Source organism: Convolutriloba macropyga, chromosome 11 (genome assembly GCF_964194025.1).
Source record: "Convolutriloba macropyga chromosome 11, txConMacr16.3, whole genome shotgun sequence".
NCBI classification, from domain to species: domain Eukaryota; kingdom Metazoa; phylum Xenacoelomorpha; order Acoela; family Convolutidae; genus Convolutriloba; species Convolutriloba macropyga.
The window spans coordinates 37038401-37053942 of NC_134478.1; the positions used below are offsets into that span (position 1 = coordinate 37038401).

General features: G+C 37.6%; 1 protein-coding gene across 1 annotated transcript; it reads left to right on the top strand.

Moving 5' to 3' along the window:
- Positions 1-1027: 1027 nt before the first annotated feature.
- Positions 1028-15313, top strand: LOC142349852 (mitochondrial glycine transporter B-like). Its single transcript, XM_075401664.1, has 2 exons — positions 1028-1278; positions 14488-15313. Exons 1-2 carry the CDS (start codon positions 1083-1085, stop codon positions 15117-15119), a joined length of 828 nt encoding a protein of 275 aa, XP_075257779.1. The 5' UTR covers positions 1028-1082; the 3' UTR covers positions 15120-15313.
- Positions 15314-15542: the final 229 nt, after the last annotated feature.

Below are 15542 nucleotides of genomic sequence, written 5' to 3' on the forward strand. Positions count from 1 at the left end.
GAAACACAACATCGACTGGACTCATTACGTACAGGTAGGCAGAAATGGAAAGCAGTGTACCCGAAGAATCATCAGAACTTTCACAACGACAATTTTGTCAAAACGCAAACAAGAGAGTGACTTCTGGCTCCGGGTCGCAAATCTGGCCAATTTACTGGGTGCGCATCTTGGCACTTGCATCGATGAGTTAGAAATCAGCAGAGCCAAGGAGATGCTGCTGAACATCTCCAATTTTTTGTTAAAAATACGACTCCGAACTATCTTGCACCTGGAGAATTATCGGTGGCTGTTCTAGCTGCGGTAATACTAAAAGATTCGATTTTGACTGAAACTGCTTAGGGAGTTAAAACTCCCCTGGACTTGACCCTAAATACTGATATATTATTATTATTATCTCAAGCTGAAAGAAAATCAGCTTCGCATTTCTGAGGAGCTGTGTTCTCTGCTTGAGGGGATGCCACGCGCTCAGGCATCGTGTTCTCAGTGAGACTTCGATTAGCGCCGTCGTGGAGGAGTGAAGGCTGCACTGAATGTTTGGCTGCTTAACTTTATTCCTTTGCTGATTCCTTGATATTTCATTTTTATTTTAATCCTTCCATACCAGTTCCCTATGTGTGCTATATATATAGTTGCTTTCCTCTCCACTTGTTAGTTATTTTTGTGACTGGGCCGTCTTTACACTGTCTGGAGGGGAACAGCTTGGTGTGCAGCATCCGGCTACTCATCACCCCTTATTTTCCGACCTACATCCATCGTTGCCGGATGGTGTACACGGTCCTTTTTATAATTTTGTTTTATTATCTCAAGACACTCTTTTACAAGTTTTGTTGATTGAATTTGAAGTTATATTTGAACCATTATAAGTTTCCAGGGAGCAGTGAGAAACATTGTAAGTATCCTTCACTGCGAGACATTACAGCAGAGTTTTTAAATTTACTGCAAAAAGGCATTGCATTTAAAACTTTCATGGGTGGAAAAGTGTTTCAGCTGTATGAAATGTTCGATTTTGACAAAAAAACTTTTGCCTGTGGTGCTTTATTTTTGTAGGCTGTGCTTTCAGCTTTGCTGATGAATGGACTTATATGAAGTCTGAAAATGAGTTGTCAACAATAAGACTGTCTAATGTTCCGAAAGCGCTATCGTCTGGTGCGATCAGTGGGTGTCTTAGCACACTGTTTCTGCAGCCTTTAGAGGTGGTGAAAACACAGCTGCAAGTGGATAGAAATCTAAAGTTGGATAATGTCAGTCAACATTTATACCGTCAGTATGGACTGCCAGGTGAGCAGTGAATTTCTTTGTGTATCGGATTCAAATATGTCTGCTATATGACGATATTATGGGTATAACGTTGTCGGATAAATTGGATATTTAGGCATCGTCGTCGCTTGCCATTTAATTTGTCATACAGAGTTTTGTCTACATACGGAACAGAGTTGTTGTAACTACAAGGTTGTAGTGATTAAGCCTGTTTAGGGATCAAACGACTATAAATGTAATGACTAATAAATTTCAAAATAACACAAAGGAAATAAAAAGAGCAAACTGAATGGCAATGAATGTGAGGCGGAGAGCGAAAGCAAATGGACAGAATTTAAATGTGCGCGCAGCAGCACCAGCTATGAAAAGAATAAGTTATCTATGATTTGGTTTTGGAACATGCATCTTGGCTTCAGTCTTTGGAGGTCAACATGAAGTCATTTGGAAGTCGTTTTGGCATTGAATGCGAAGACTGTGTCTGTCATTAGAGGTCATATGGTTGCGATTAATTGAAAATTGGAGATAATTAGGATCTGACTTCTGTGTTGAAAGTTTCTATGCTGATGTCATCTGGCGTTTTGGACTTTTGACCTCTACCAGGGATTTGGAAAAATTAATTGCAATTAAATGGCTAGAGAAAAAGGGTAGCAATCAATTAATTTAATTGGCAAAACACTACAATCAATTACAGCAATAGTTGCAATTATTGATCAATTAAACTTTACTTTCTAGCAACAAATGTTTCCGTAGTTTTCAAAAAATTTTGTCTCAACTTTACCCAAAAATAAACACATAGGTTATAATCTCGCTAGCATTCAACTTCGTGATCAAAGGCGAAAATTATTTGAACCCAAAATCTGTCAAAATGCTTATCATTTGCATCAAAATTTGTAATCTGGGAACTTTTTCTCTAGTTTCAGGTATGCATCCTGGGAGAATGTTGTTTTAGTTTTCTTCAGTTATTGGGCGATTAATTGGGTCGTTCCAATCAATTATTGCTGTTAAATTAAGAGTCACCAATCAATTATTGCAATCAATTAATTGCTAATTATTGCAGTTCCAATTAATTTTTCCAAATCCCTGACCTCTACATCCACGAGTGCAGAAAATAGCGCTCTTTAAATGACTAAAGCTGACACCGGTACTAATGAGTTTGTGTGTGATGGGGCTGGCTCCACCTGTGGTGGCAAAAATCAACGTTGAAAAGGATCCATGTTCAATGTCCTCAATTGTCTTGATTTTTAAGGTGTTTTAAATTTTCATGTAAATCTGCATCTTTGGTGTCTTTAATTCTGCTTGTGGGAGCATAGGGGTTGGAAATCTTTACATCATAGAAGCGCTCAAAACGACTGCCCCAGATTCTTTTGGTGGAGATGTCGAGTCTTGCCTCATCTTCGGTGCAGGTAGAGTGTTTGAAAATCTCGAGAGACTGCAAATGTGGTTCAACTTCAACGTTGTGGCCAAATTTCATCAAATTAGCGATAAGATCACGTCTTTAAATGTGCCGGATAATTGGGTATCCTCCTTTGGGCAGTGTAGGGCGTAACACAGTAGGAAAGGTGATCCACAGGCACATGTTGATGGAACATTTTTGAAATCACATCCGTAGCGGATACAGAGGGCCTCGCGGAAATCCGATTTTGTGAGCCAGAGTCCGTGCTTTCCTATTGGCAAAGCGTTTAGCTAGGAGGAGGCTCGGTATGAGAGGTCGGGATTCGTCGCGTCAATAATTTGGTTTTGCTTCTGCATTACTGTCTTCAGCCGGTTTTTGTGGATCTTTTTCTTCATTCGGTCTTGTTCCAGAATTATGAGGTCGGACGATGGTTCTTCGAGTGGCGCTGAAAGATTCTGGGAGTCTGAATAGTTTCTGCTGTAGTCATCTGGTTGGTTGATTGCCAGCCCACCGTTTCTGACGGAGAGAGAGAGAGAGAGAGAGAGAGAGTACCCGTCTCGTTATCTCGTCTGGACCATCTGTGTTCGTCAAGGCTTGGATGAGCTTGTTGCTGATGATTTCTTCAGCATGGTGAGTTTACAAAAGAGTTTACACAAAATTTTTTTGTTTAAAAAGCCTGTCTTTAAAAAGCATAAATAGTATCTCAACAGTTCATGTTACGGTGAGCAAGGAAGCACGCAAAATGCAATTTGATAAGAAGCTCAGTATCATAGCTAAAAACGCGAATCAAAATAAAAGAGAAGTTTCAATAAAAATCTTTCAAATCAAATTAAGACTTCATCAATTCCATCACTATTGAGGATGAAAAGTATCAAATGCAGCTTTCAATTGAGAAAAGGTGCTTCAAAGTACTTTAAATGCCCTGCTGCTTCAAAAATACGGATGTGCTCAATCCAAATCAGAGTTCAGGGATGTTTTATGCATTCGTTTTGGGCGGAGGCCGAAGGATTTATCAGTGAAGTGTCCCCGTGGAGTTGAATATGCACTTTACTTCCGAAAACGTGGGTCTACTCACTACTGTCCAGCTGCAATAAGGGATATCTTTGCCCAACTCCTCGATGATGTGTATTATGATGCTTAAGTTGAGCCGCATCTTAGCCGCTCGAACTTGAAACCTTTGTGAATAACGCAACTTCAACTGTTGATGAGTTCAGGCAGGACATTTGAGCAAATGGATTCGAGATCAGAACTGGAAGGACACTCTTTGATGTCAAAGTTTTCAATCCCATACCAAAGTCATACCCAAGAGATGTTAATGAAGCATATAGATTACATTAAAAAATCAAGAGGCTTAAATATGAGCAGATAGAAGTTGACGTGGAACACGTTAGTTTTTCGTCTCGCGTGCACGGGAGGAGCCGCTCGGTCATCGCGTGTAATGAAACAAATCGCCTCGAATCTCAGCGAAAGTCGACAGGAGAACTACGTAAATGCCATTAATTGAATACGAGTCGCTGTCAGGTTTGAGCTCATAAGGAGTCGCAACCTTTATCTGCTGAGATGCAACTTCCTCAAAAACCGATTGCTAATTTAAAGCTCAATTGCGGTCATGCTATCAATGTTTCAATTCATTTTAAGTTCTTGATCTGACTGAAGAAGCATTCATAATCGGCGTGCTGAAATTTCATGAACAATTTGAACACCTTAGAACATCAGCAGTAGGCAATATGGCAGCATTACCATAAAATTTACATAATTGCAGATTATTTATTGCTCTCGAACAAAGTTTGAAGGAGATGTGAATTTTTTGTACACTGTTTGCTTGTTCTAGAATACTCTTCTGATCGCTTGAGCGATTTGATTTTTGATTTACCTTTTAGGCTGGTGTTATGGATTTTCAACTGATCTTAATTTCCGTCGGAATTTAATACTTTGCTGTCGACAGTTCACTACAAAAAGTGTAATCCAAAGTGCGCCGAATTTGGTTTCGTTTTTCCTTCTAATTTTTAGTACTGGTTTAGGGAAAGCTCTTAGGTACTCTATTTAGGTTACTCTTCCCCTGGTGAATCAAGCTAGAATTAGATCGAGTCCCTGTCTGTCGTTCGAGAACAATTCGACCAATTTAAATCGCCTGATTTTTATCGGGCTGAAAAGGTTGGATGTCAGCTCAGATAGCCATGATCTAATGTGATCAACATTTCTGAATAAAAGTGTCAATGTGATAGTTTCTTTAGAGAACTTGTTCATCAGCTTCAAGAGACGGGATGGAGAATTAAGAGTTTCACAGATATGAAATTATAACAATAAGAAATGAATCAGGACGATTCAAGACCTTCCTTGATAGTTTCAGTAGTTCAAAAATTCATATGTAGGGCTATTGCTCGAGAATTTATAAGGTTAATCACCATCGTCAGCTTAGCTTTCTGCCTCGAAGGTCTGTTTTAATTAATAGCTCTCAAACGAAGTTTGTAGCAATTAAATTAGTCTGTCGGTCTTTTTTATGCGATTTTTTGCTTGACTGATTCTTAATTGCTCTCAAACGAAGTTTGTAGCAATTATATTAGTCCTGTCGGTCTTTTTAATACGATTTCTTGTCTGACCCGTTTGACTTTTCGTCCTCAAAAATGAGATAAACAGGTAGCGCCCAGCGGGCATTAAGTGCTCTTAGAGCCTTTCAGCTCTGTTTCAGCTCAAACTGTTTTGGAGACTTATACTTATGGTGTGAAGGGCGGTTCTTAGAGGTTGAAGACACCCCCACTGTTGACGCCCCCTTTCCAACTATTGCCCCCACCCTCTGCGCGCAGTTACCCCTCCCCCAGACCCACTGTTGCCCACCCTTTCCCCCAATCAGCCCCCGGTGTAACCCCCCACCGGTGTCTAGCTACTGACGTACAACCGTTCGATAAAAACACGCAAATTTATAGTAATTTGCACAATTTTTTCAAGCTTTTTGAAAATTTTCGACATTTTTTTTGTTTTATCAGCCCTAGGTGTCAATGAAACTCCTCTATTGTTTAATAATGGGTTACTGCATAGTGCGTAGTTGTAATGGAATGGTTTCAACATTTTAACATCACGACTTTAAGCTTTTTTTGACAAAACGTGCAATTTTTTTTTCAAATTTTATGACATTTATTTTTCCTTAATCAGCTCTTCCCAGACACGGGCCAAAAAAACTTTCTTAGGGGTTCGATAATAAGTTACAGAGAAACTTTGATGGCTATGGAATAGTTCTCAACTTTTTATTATCACAAATTTCTGCAATTCCCAAGAGCCAAGAAAACTTCTAGGATTTGACAATAAATTACTGTATAATTTATAGATGTAATGGAATGTCTTTCAAGATTTTAACATCACGAATTTTAGCGTTTTTTTTTTTACAAAACTTGCAAATTTTTTTTGCGACATTTAGTCATTTTTTTTGTTTTGAGAGCCACGGAACCTCCTCTAGGCTTTGATGATGCGTTATTGCATAGTTTTTTGATGTAATGGAATGTTTTTTGAGATTTTAATATCACGATTTTATGCAACTTTTTAAAAAAATATGCAATTTTTGTATTTGCAAGTGTTTTTGAATCGTTTTGGTTTTTTCCGGCACCAGGGTCCTAGGGACTTCCTCCAAAGTTTGATAATAAGCTGTTGCAGAGTTCCTAGAGTTATTAGAATTGTTATCAATATTTTAAGGACTCCAGTTTTAGCAATTTTTGATAAAATTTATTTTTAATTTTCGGAAAATTATTATGTTCCAATTTTATTGATCTTTTTGAGCCAGTGAAACTATTTAAAGCTTGAAATAGATATACTAGACAGTTTCTTGAGACAATGAATTGGCTTTGAAGATTTTAATGTCTTGAATTTTAGCAAGATTTTGATAAGAGTTTGCGTTCGTTTTCAAAATTTTTGAATATTTTGGTCCTTTTCGATCGAGTTGAACGATCATTACTGGCCGACGAAACTTTTTAAGTCTTGCTGATGGGTTACTTGACAAAACTCCAAAGACAAAAAATGGATTTGAACATTTTTTGCTGCGAAATCGGGAAATTTTCGTTCTAAATTTTACAATATTTTGCAAATTTTTAAAATATCAGTTTTCTATTTGATTTGTTTACTAACAAGTCTAGAAAACTAAAAGTTGCATAGTTGAATGAAGCTAAAGCTAACCTCACTAAACTGTGGCTAGCTACTGACGAAGCCAACAGCTCGCCGGTTGTTTGAGAGCAATTCGCCCGACGTTACTTGGTTATGTTAGTGTTTTTAATTGCTCTCAAACGAAAATGGTAGCAATTATATTAGTCCTGTCGGTCTTTTTTATGCGATTTTTCGCTTGACCGATTTTTCGTCTGACGCTTTTGACTTTTCGTCCTCTAAAACGGGATAAACAGGTAGTGCCCAGCAGGCTTTAGTGCTCTTAGAGCCTCTCAGCTCTGTTTCAGCTCAAACTTTTGGAGACTTATACTTATGGTGTGAAGGGCGGTTCTTAGAGGTTGAAGACACCCCCAATGTTGACCCCCCCCCCTATTGCCCCATCCCCACACCGCGCTGTTGCTCCCCACCCAAGTTTTTCCCCCCCAATCAGCCCCAGGTGCACCTCACTCCCGTGGCTAGCTACTGACGAACAACCGCTTGCTAAAAACGCGAATTTATACTATTTTGCAATTTTTTTCAAGATTTTTGAAAATTTTTGACATTTGTTTTTTATCAGCCCTAGGTGTCAAGGAACCTCCTCTAGGGTTTGATAATGGGTTACCGCATTGTTTCTAGTGGTAATGGAATGGTTTCAACATTTTAACATAACGAATTTTGATTTTTTGACAAAACGTGCAGTTTTTTTCAAATTTTTTGACATTTTTTTTCCTTATTCAGGTCTTTCAAGACCCACGGGCTAGAAAACATCCTAAGAGGTTTGATAATAAGTTTCTGAAAATTTTTTAAAGGACCTGGAATAGTTTAAAATTTTTAATGGCACAATTTATAGCAATTTTTTGATAAAACTTGCTTTTTTTTCAAGTTTTTTTGAATTTTTTTTGTCGTTTTTTAGATTTTCTCTGCCTTAAGAGCCAAAGATTCTCCTCTAGGGTTGGAAAATAGGTTACTGAAAAATTTCTAGGTTAAATGGAATGTCTTGCAAAATTTTAACATCACGAAATTAAGCATATTTTTTGATATTTTTTGCCATTTTTTTTTCAATTTTTTTTTTACTTTTATAGTCATTATTCAGATTTTTTGAGCCTCAAGGGTCAAAAAGACTCCATTAGGGTTTGAAAATAAGTTACTGGAAAATTTTTTTTGTCATGGTTTAATTTTTAACTTTTTAATATCACAAGTTTTAGCAATTTTTTTTTATATAAAACTTGCAATTTTTTAAATTTTTTGGCAATTTTTAGATTTCTCTAGCCTAGAGGGCCACAGAACTTGCTTTAGGGTTTGATAATAGGTTACTGCATAGTTCATTGGTGTAAGTAATGGAATGTTCTTCAAGATTTTAATATTACGAATTCAAGCAATTTTTTAAAATATTTGCAGTTTTTCATGTTTTGAATTTTTCTCCGCAACAGATGCCGTGGGACCTCCTCCAAGGTTTGATAATGAGCTGCTGCATAGTTTCTACAGTTAATGGGATGGTGATCAACTTTTTTATTACTCCAGTTTCAGTAATATTTGGATAATATTTAATTTCAAATTTTTGGAAAATTTTTATGTTCCAAGTGTATGGATCTTTATGAGCCTGTGAAACTATTTCAGGCTTGAAAGAGGGATACCGGTTAGTCTCTTGAGACAATGAAATGACTCTTAGGATATTAATGTTTCGTATTCTAGCAAGATTTTGTTAAATGAAAATTTTTTCCATATTTTTTGTCCTTTTCTAAGTTTAACGACCATTACTGGCCAACGAAACTTTTCAAGTCTCAGAGATAGGTTACTTGACAGAACTTTCGAGATAGAAAATGGTTCGAACTTTTTTTATTGAGAACATGAAAACTCCTTTTGATTTTGCCTTTTTCAGTTTTTTATATGATCTGTTTATTAACAAGGTTAGAAAACTAGAAGTTGCATTGTCGAATCCAATTATGGAAGATATTCCTGTCTGTTTCTCTCTTTTGGTTAGGTTTCCCTTCCTTCTCTTTCTCGTTTTATCCCTCTCTCTCTCTCTTTGTTGATGCCGCACTTCAGCTGCTGCTATGTGGCGTAATGTCATCATCTCTGATCCTCATTATCAATGAGTTATAGTTGAAATGTTTTTCATCATAAATGATCTGACGGACACTTTTTAAGAAACTATTGTTAATTGCTCTCAAAAGCAATTTGTAGCAAATATATTAATCTTGTTTGTCTTATGCAATTTATCGCTTGGCCGATTTTTCATCTGACCCATTTGGCTTTCGTCTTCAGAAACGGGATAAAGAGGTAGCGCCCTGAGGTCACTAAACCGTGGCTAGCTGTTGACAAAGCCAACGGCTCGCCGGTCTTTTGAGAGCAATTCGCCCGACTTTAGTCGGTTATGTTTGATTTTTTCTAGTCCAAGACTAGTTTCTCAGAAGAGTTGAAGTTATTGAAAAATTAATTAATTGCCTCATCTGCCGTTTGGTCAATCTCGGAGTGGCGAAACTCCACGAAAGATGACAGAGTCGATAATTGTTTTTTTGCTGAAAAGGGAGCGCTGTGTCAGTGATAAAAATAGGCACAAGTTACAAAATCTGTCTAGATGACGTTAATATCTCCCATTCTTTTCTGCACATTAGTGCTGGGGACAACAACTGACTTAATCGCTTTTTCCTGAGGCATCTGCTGATGTCCAGCGGGCTCGTGGATGACAGATTTTCCATGGATTTATAAACGAACTAATGTTGAGCTATACAGATTCAACAAACCGATTAGTTCTAGGCATCATTTATGAATTTCAAAAATTGAATTTCTAGTTCTAATTTCTTATTGTAATTAAGAAGGGAATTTGAAAAAAGTTAACATACAAAAGAACTTTTGGATCTTTTCCGTTTCTGCCTCCCTCCCCCCAGATTTATGCGCCCCTAAGAAGCACGCGCCATATTGTTACATAAAGATTTACTGTGTAATATCATGTGCTCTGTATGAAGGGGGGTGGGCAGAAACGGAAAAGATCCAAATGTTCTTTTGTATGTGAACTTTTGTAAGTTCTTTGACATAACATACGGGATGGGGGGCACGAACGGAAAAGATTCGTTTTGTCAGGAACATTTTGATAATAGAAATCTGAAGAACTGATGGTTTTGATTAGTTATTTGGGAAGTTTACCTGAGCTAAAATTGTGTGGAAATACAAAATGTCAAAAATGGCAACCTATTTGAGCCAACCTTGAGAAGTAGGGGCAGCTAATTGTAATTTAATTTCCTCAATGCTATATAAATAAAAATTTTGTTTTAATAAATCAATGAAATAAAAAGCACCAAGGTGGACGGTAAATAAGCAAGTTTATGCTTTTTTGGTACCGCCCGAATAGAGAACAAAGAGATTTTTGACTCACCTAGGTATGAGAGAGACATAGGATGAAAGAAAGGCAAAATTGGGGAAAAAATCGGAACTTTTTGACCGTTAAACTTAACAAATCTTTTTCCTTGCATATTCCTGCACATTGTTAGAGAAGTATGGACTCGATTAGATCCAGGAATATACATGAAGGTAGACAGGGCTAAAACAGGCATTGACTGACCAACGCAGACGGTTTCCCTCTTGGCAGGATATGCAAGGATCTAATTATAAAAAACAAAACTATGCAACAACAATATCAATTATTTCATTGTCGTATAATAGGACATTGTCCCTGAAGTAATGAACAAAATGTTGTATTTGATTGTCACATGAAAAATTCAAATCATATAAGCCCAATTGGTGAATGGAGTTCAGAAGTTTTGCACGCATATAAGCAATAGATAGCTTGGATAACTGCCCTTTCCTTTTGGGAGTTGATGTTATGTGAACGCTTGACGAGCGTAAATTCCTGGAATATTGACGATGGCAAATGAGATTTAAATATTCATTGTCAACAAAATTATTATACGATCTTAGAGCAAACTCAAGCAAATCATATGTATACAGTTTATGAATAGGCACGATTCTATGCATTTCGAAAAGAATTTGCGCAGAAAACAAATACTTCGTATAAACTTATTTTGCAAACGCTTCAGCACATTCAATTTCGATTTTGAAGTGCAACCGTACACAAAAATTCCGTACTGCATTTTGGCTTGATGTATACATTGTAGCATTTCAAGTCTTTTTTATTTAGAAACTTACGCATCGAATAAGTCAAACCAACCAACCTGGATATAAAGCAGTGTAAACTGTTAATATGAGACTTATACTGCAGGTTTTTATCAACTATGAGTCCTAAATATTTTACACTCGATACTGAAAGCAGAGTTTCAGAGTTGAGGTAACAATCGAAATGGTTTTTAAATAACATGACTTCCGTCTTGTTCTGGTTTAAAGTAAGTTTATTCGACTTCATCCATTCATTGATAATGCAATTTACACTGTTGGCGTCCTTATTCCTCATGTCAAACAAGACGGAAGTACCATCAGCAAAATGAAATACTTTAGAATTTTGAGACGTGGTGCAAATCATTGATGTAGATGATAAAAAGAAGAGGTCCAAGAACAGACCCCTGAGGCACCCTGCAATTAAGTGGAAAAGCTGCAGAAATACTGGACCTCACCTTAACAATTTGCGTCCTCTTTAAATAACTCGACAGGCAGGATAGAAGATAACCGCGAATTTCATATGATTCTAATTTTTTAAATAGTATAGAGTGATCAATCGTGTCAAATGCTTTCTTTAAGTACAGAAAAATGGCAACTGGAAGCTTAAAAGAATGCGTCAAATCATGTCTAATAATTTCGGTAATATGAACTAACGCATCAACAGTCGACTTTTTAGGCTTAAACCCGAACTGATTACAAAAGAACAAAATAAAGTAAGTAAAGTAGACTAACAATCGATTGTATAAAAGGCGCTCAAAAATTTTGCTTATAGATGGAAGCAAAGAAATCGGCCGATAATTGTTAGGATTATCTTTGCCATCTTTTTGTGTAGCGGCACTAACTTTGCACATTTGAACTCTTCGGGAAAAGCTCCCGAGCGAATATGTTCATTTGTTGAATTCACCAGCGGACCACTGAGTACATTTCCTAATATTTTAATCACCACAGTGGGTATGTCATCGACACCAGAGGAGGTATTTGCTTGCAAAGAATATATTATTTCTTCCACTTCGCCAGAGGTTACAGGATTGAATGCCATTGAAAAGTCAACATCATCGAGAGCAACATGTTTGCGGTGATCAAAAGCATTCGAGAGCTGCGGAACAATGCCAGCGAAAAACTCTATGAATACTGAAGCAATATCAGCATCATTTTCGACAAAATTTCTATTGACGGAAATCTCATTTGGTATTGATGGTTTTATGTTTTTGCCAATAACCAAGTTAAGTGTATCGAAAAATGTTTTGGGGGTTTCCTTACTCTTTTCAATTTGCGTTGCATAATATTTTCTCTTTGCAGATCGAATGCATCTTATGACCAAGTTTTTAATAGACTTGTACTTTTCTGCTAGAATTCTTGAAGAGGGATAGTGAGCAACTTGCTTCCGAATACGGTTGCGCTTCGACATAAGGTTTTTAAGTGAATTAGTTATCCATGAACTCGATTGCTCAGATTTTCTCTTGAGAAGACGCCGGGGAGCGAAAATGTTTACCGCATTATGTATAGTGCACGTTATCGATTCGAAGTTTACCCTGTCTAGGTTATCAATATGCTCACAAACAAATTCTCGAAAACGGTTCCGATTTTTTTCAATATCCGATATTTTTCTATATGCGAAGGAGTTTGGATGCTTTTTACTATTGACAACAAGATCAACGAAGACAGGGAAATGATCTTTTATAGAGGACTCGATTTTTCCTGAATTTTTTATATTTGAAGATTGGATATTCGTTGATGTGATCGAGTAAGGAAGAAGAATTTTTTGTAACTCTAGTTGGATTTTGAATGACTTGCTGGAAGTTATGGCTGCTAATTACATCCAAATAACTTTTCGAAAGAGCGGACGATTGAATTATGTTAGCATCTCCAGTAGAGTCCTCTATAACAGTCGAAGTGCATTCGGAAACAAGTAGGCCTATACCTCCTCCTCTGGTTCTTCGATTTTTAGTTATTAATTTGCTGAAGCCTGGAAATGACAATGAGTCTATATGGTCCAGGTCATTCAGCCAAGTCTCAGTTAAAGCTATGACAGTCGGTTCGACTTTTAAAGAACTTAGAAACAGAAGCAACTCATCATAATGGCACTTTAGAGAGCGAATATTAAAGTGTAGCAACCGAAATAATTTATATTCAGGAATGAGCACCGAGTTGATTTTTATTTTAGGTTCCATTTGAGATATCACTGTTGGTAGAGAAATGCTGCTGAGAAAAACAACTCCAAACGTCGTTGAAGTAAAAGTTGAGAAGATGGCCACCACCGAAGAGATTGCTTATCTTCATCTTTCTGTTGTTCTTCCATGTAAAGAAGATGTTGCCTTCTTTGGTTCGCAGTGACTCAATCCTGTGATCAGCTTTCATCATGTTGAAGAACCGCAAACGTGGGGCCTTCTAGTCTTCGTAAATTTTTACGTCTTTCGTCTCTGCTGCTTTAGCTAGACTTTTCTTGTTTTGAAGGATATTGATTTTTGTAATACGCCTCGAGAATCGCACAATCAACTGTCTCTGGCCAGATTTCTTTGTCGGGAGTCTATGCGCAATTGAGATATCTTGCTCATTTATTTCATTTTCAAGAAATCTTCCAAGTTCGACGAATTTATGGACGCTAGCCTTAGATGTCTCAGGGCGAGTTGTTCCGTTCGGGTCAATGTATGTGGCTTCTGGGATACCACTGATGCGCAAATTTTCTCTTCTGTTGTATTGTTCCAACTCTTCAGAATGGGCCATAGCTTTTAGGTCAGTTTTGTTAACCGCGCTATTAGTTTTTTGCCCCAGCTCGTCCTGTAGCTCTATCTTCATTTTTGCAAGAGCGTTGTCGATTGCAGTCACCATGGTTTTTTTGGACTTCATCCTGAATTTTTGCAATAAAATTTGGCATTGAATTATCAAGAGACACCTTGATAGTAGATTCCACGGTCTTTTGCATCGTTGCTTTGATAACTTTAACCATTTCTTCGTTGTTTTCACAAGCATTAGTTAGGGGACTTAGCACAACTGCGGTTCTCTTCTCACCAGTTGCTGTTGGTCGTGGCGTTGGCATTTGCGCCGGGAAAGTTGGCTGTGGATCAATTGTTTCGTGCGTCTCAATTTCAGGGGTCTCAATTTCAATGGAAGAGGTCATTTCCAACATCTCAGTCTCTGAAGCTATTTAATAAGTTTATCGCAACAATTAGGCTAAATTGTATGCAAAAACCTTAAACAATGGTTACGTGACTCTGCTTGAAGTCACTGAGAACCTCTGGCGTTTATCGAGAACCGCCAAGCGGTTCAAGATATTATGTCAGCATTTCAAAGTGACTTCTGCAGAGTCACATAACCATGCTTAAAACACGAAACGCGCACGTTTTAAAATGACGAAAGTCAACTGAAGTCATCTTCTGGCATTTTAACTTCTGCCACTGCATACTTTTGGTGTTTTAATATGTGCACGTGAGTGTTTTAAGCCTCAAAAACTTCTCGAATCGGAGGAGGTCTGATTAATGTGCCTGGAAAGTAGGTGACCTGGAATTACATAAAATTATTAAAACCAGAAACTATAATGCGAAGAATATTTAAAGTAAGTAAACAGCCAATTTATGCTTGACAATGTTTGTTGAAATTGACAGGTTTCTGGCGGGGTACTGTAGTGTCGCTGTATCGTAATATGGGAGGAATGTCTGTATTCTACCCGTCTCTCTACCTGCTGCAGTCGTCCATTTATGGAAATGAAAAACCATCACCTTTGGGATCATTTACCCTCGGAGGTTTTGTACGCTCTGTAACCTGTGTTGTATTCTGTCCACTCAATGTCGTCAAAACCAGACTTGAAAGCGGAACTACAAATTTGGGGATCCTGCACGCGTTGGTTGTCATTTACCAGAAGGAGGGAGTTAGTAAATTATTCAGCGGTTTGATGCCGACTATTGCGAGGGATCTGCCTCACACTGGGCTAAATGTGATGTTTTATTGGGAATTCAAGTCGCGAATGAAAGGAGAGAACGTCTTGATAGATTCTTCAATATCAGCTTTCGGAGCTTCCTTTCTCTCGTGTATGGTAACGCATCCCTTCGATGTCGTCAAGACAAATATGCAGAATGATCCTAGGATGTACCCGAGTATTGGGGCTACAAGTGCTATTTTATGGTCAAAACGCAAGGTGCTAGCTTTCTATCTGGGTTTCATACCCAGAACGGGGCGCAAAGTGTTGCTCTCAGTGATAAATTGGGTTGTTTTGGAGTTCATTGTCACTGCTTTTTAAAATAAATTGGTGCCTTATTTTGTAAGAATTGATCGAATTAGATTGTGGAAATTGATGCGCTTCGTAGTTGATAATTGTACTGCCTTAGTTATATGGAAGTTTTTTGGTTTATTTTTACAACTAGAATGAGTTGAATTTATGTTTGGTCTAAATCGCATGATATTCATTACTGTTAATATACTATTGAGCGCAGAGTTTGTTAGAAGTCTTCTTAGGCAATTGAGATTTATGGTACGATTATCAGTTTAGATGGGGGGGGGGGACGTTGCATTCTTTGACACATGCGTTGCTCTTCAGTGAAATTATGTAATTCGTTATCGGGGTCATCTACCAAATGATTAGGTATTTATTGTCTGAAAACGTTTTGGAATTTCAACGGTTCAAAAGTTGAATTAAATGGATTGTGATAACCTAATCGGGTTA

Bases quoted from the DNA above. Each gene is read 5' to 3' on its own strand.
- LOC142349852 (XM_075401664.1), top strand. From the start codon at position 1,083: ATGAAGTCTGAAAATGAGTTGTCAACAATAAGACTGTCTAATGTTCCG. The intron at 1,279-14,487 runs GTGAGCAGTGAA...TGAAATTGACAG, and splicing joins CCGTCAGTATGGACTGCCAG to GTTTCTGGCGGGGTACTGTA.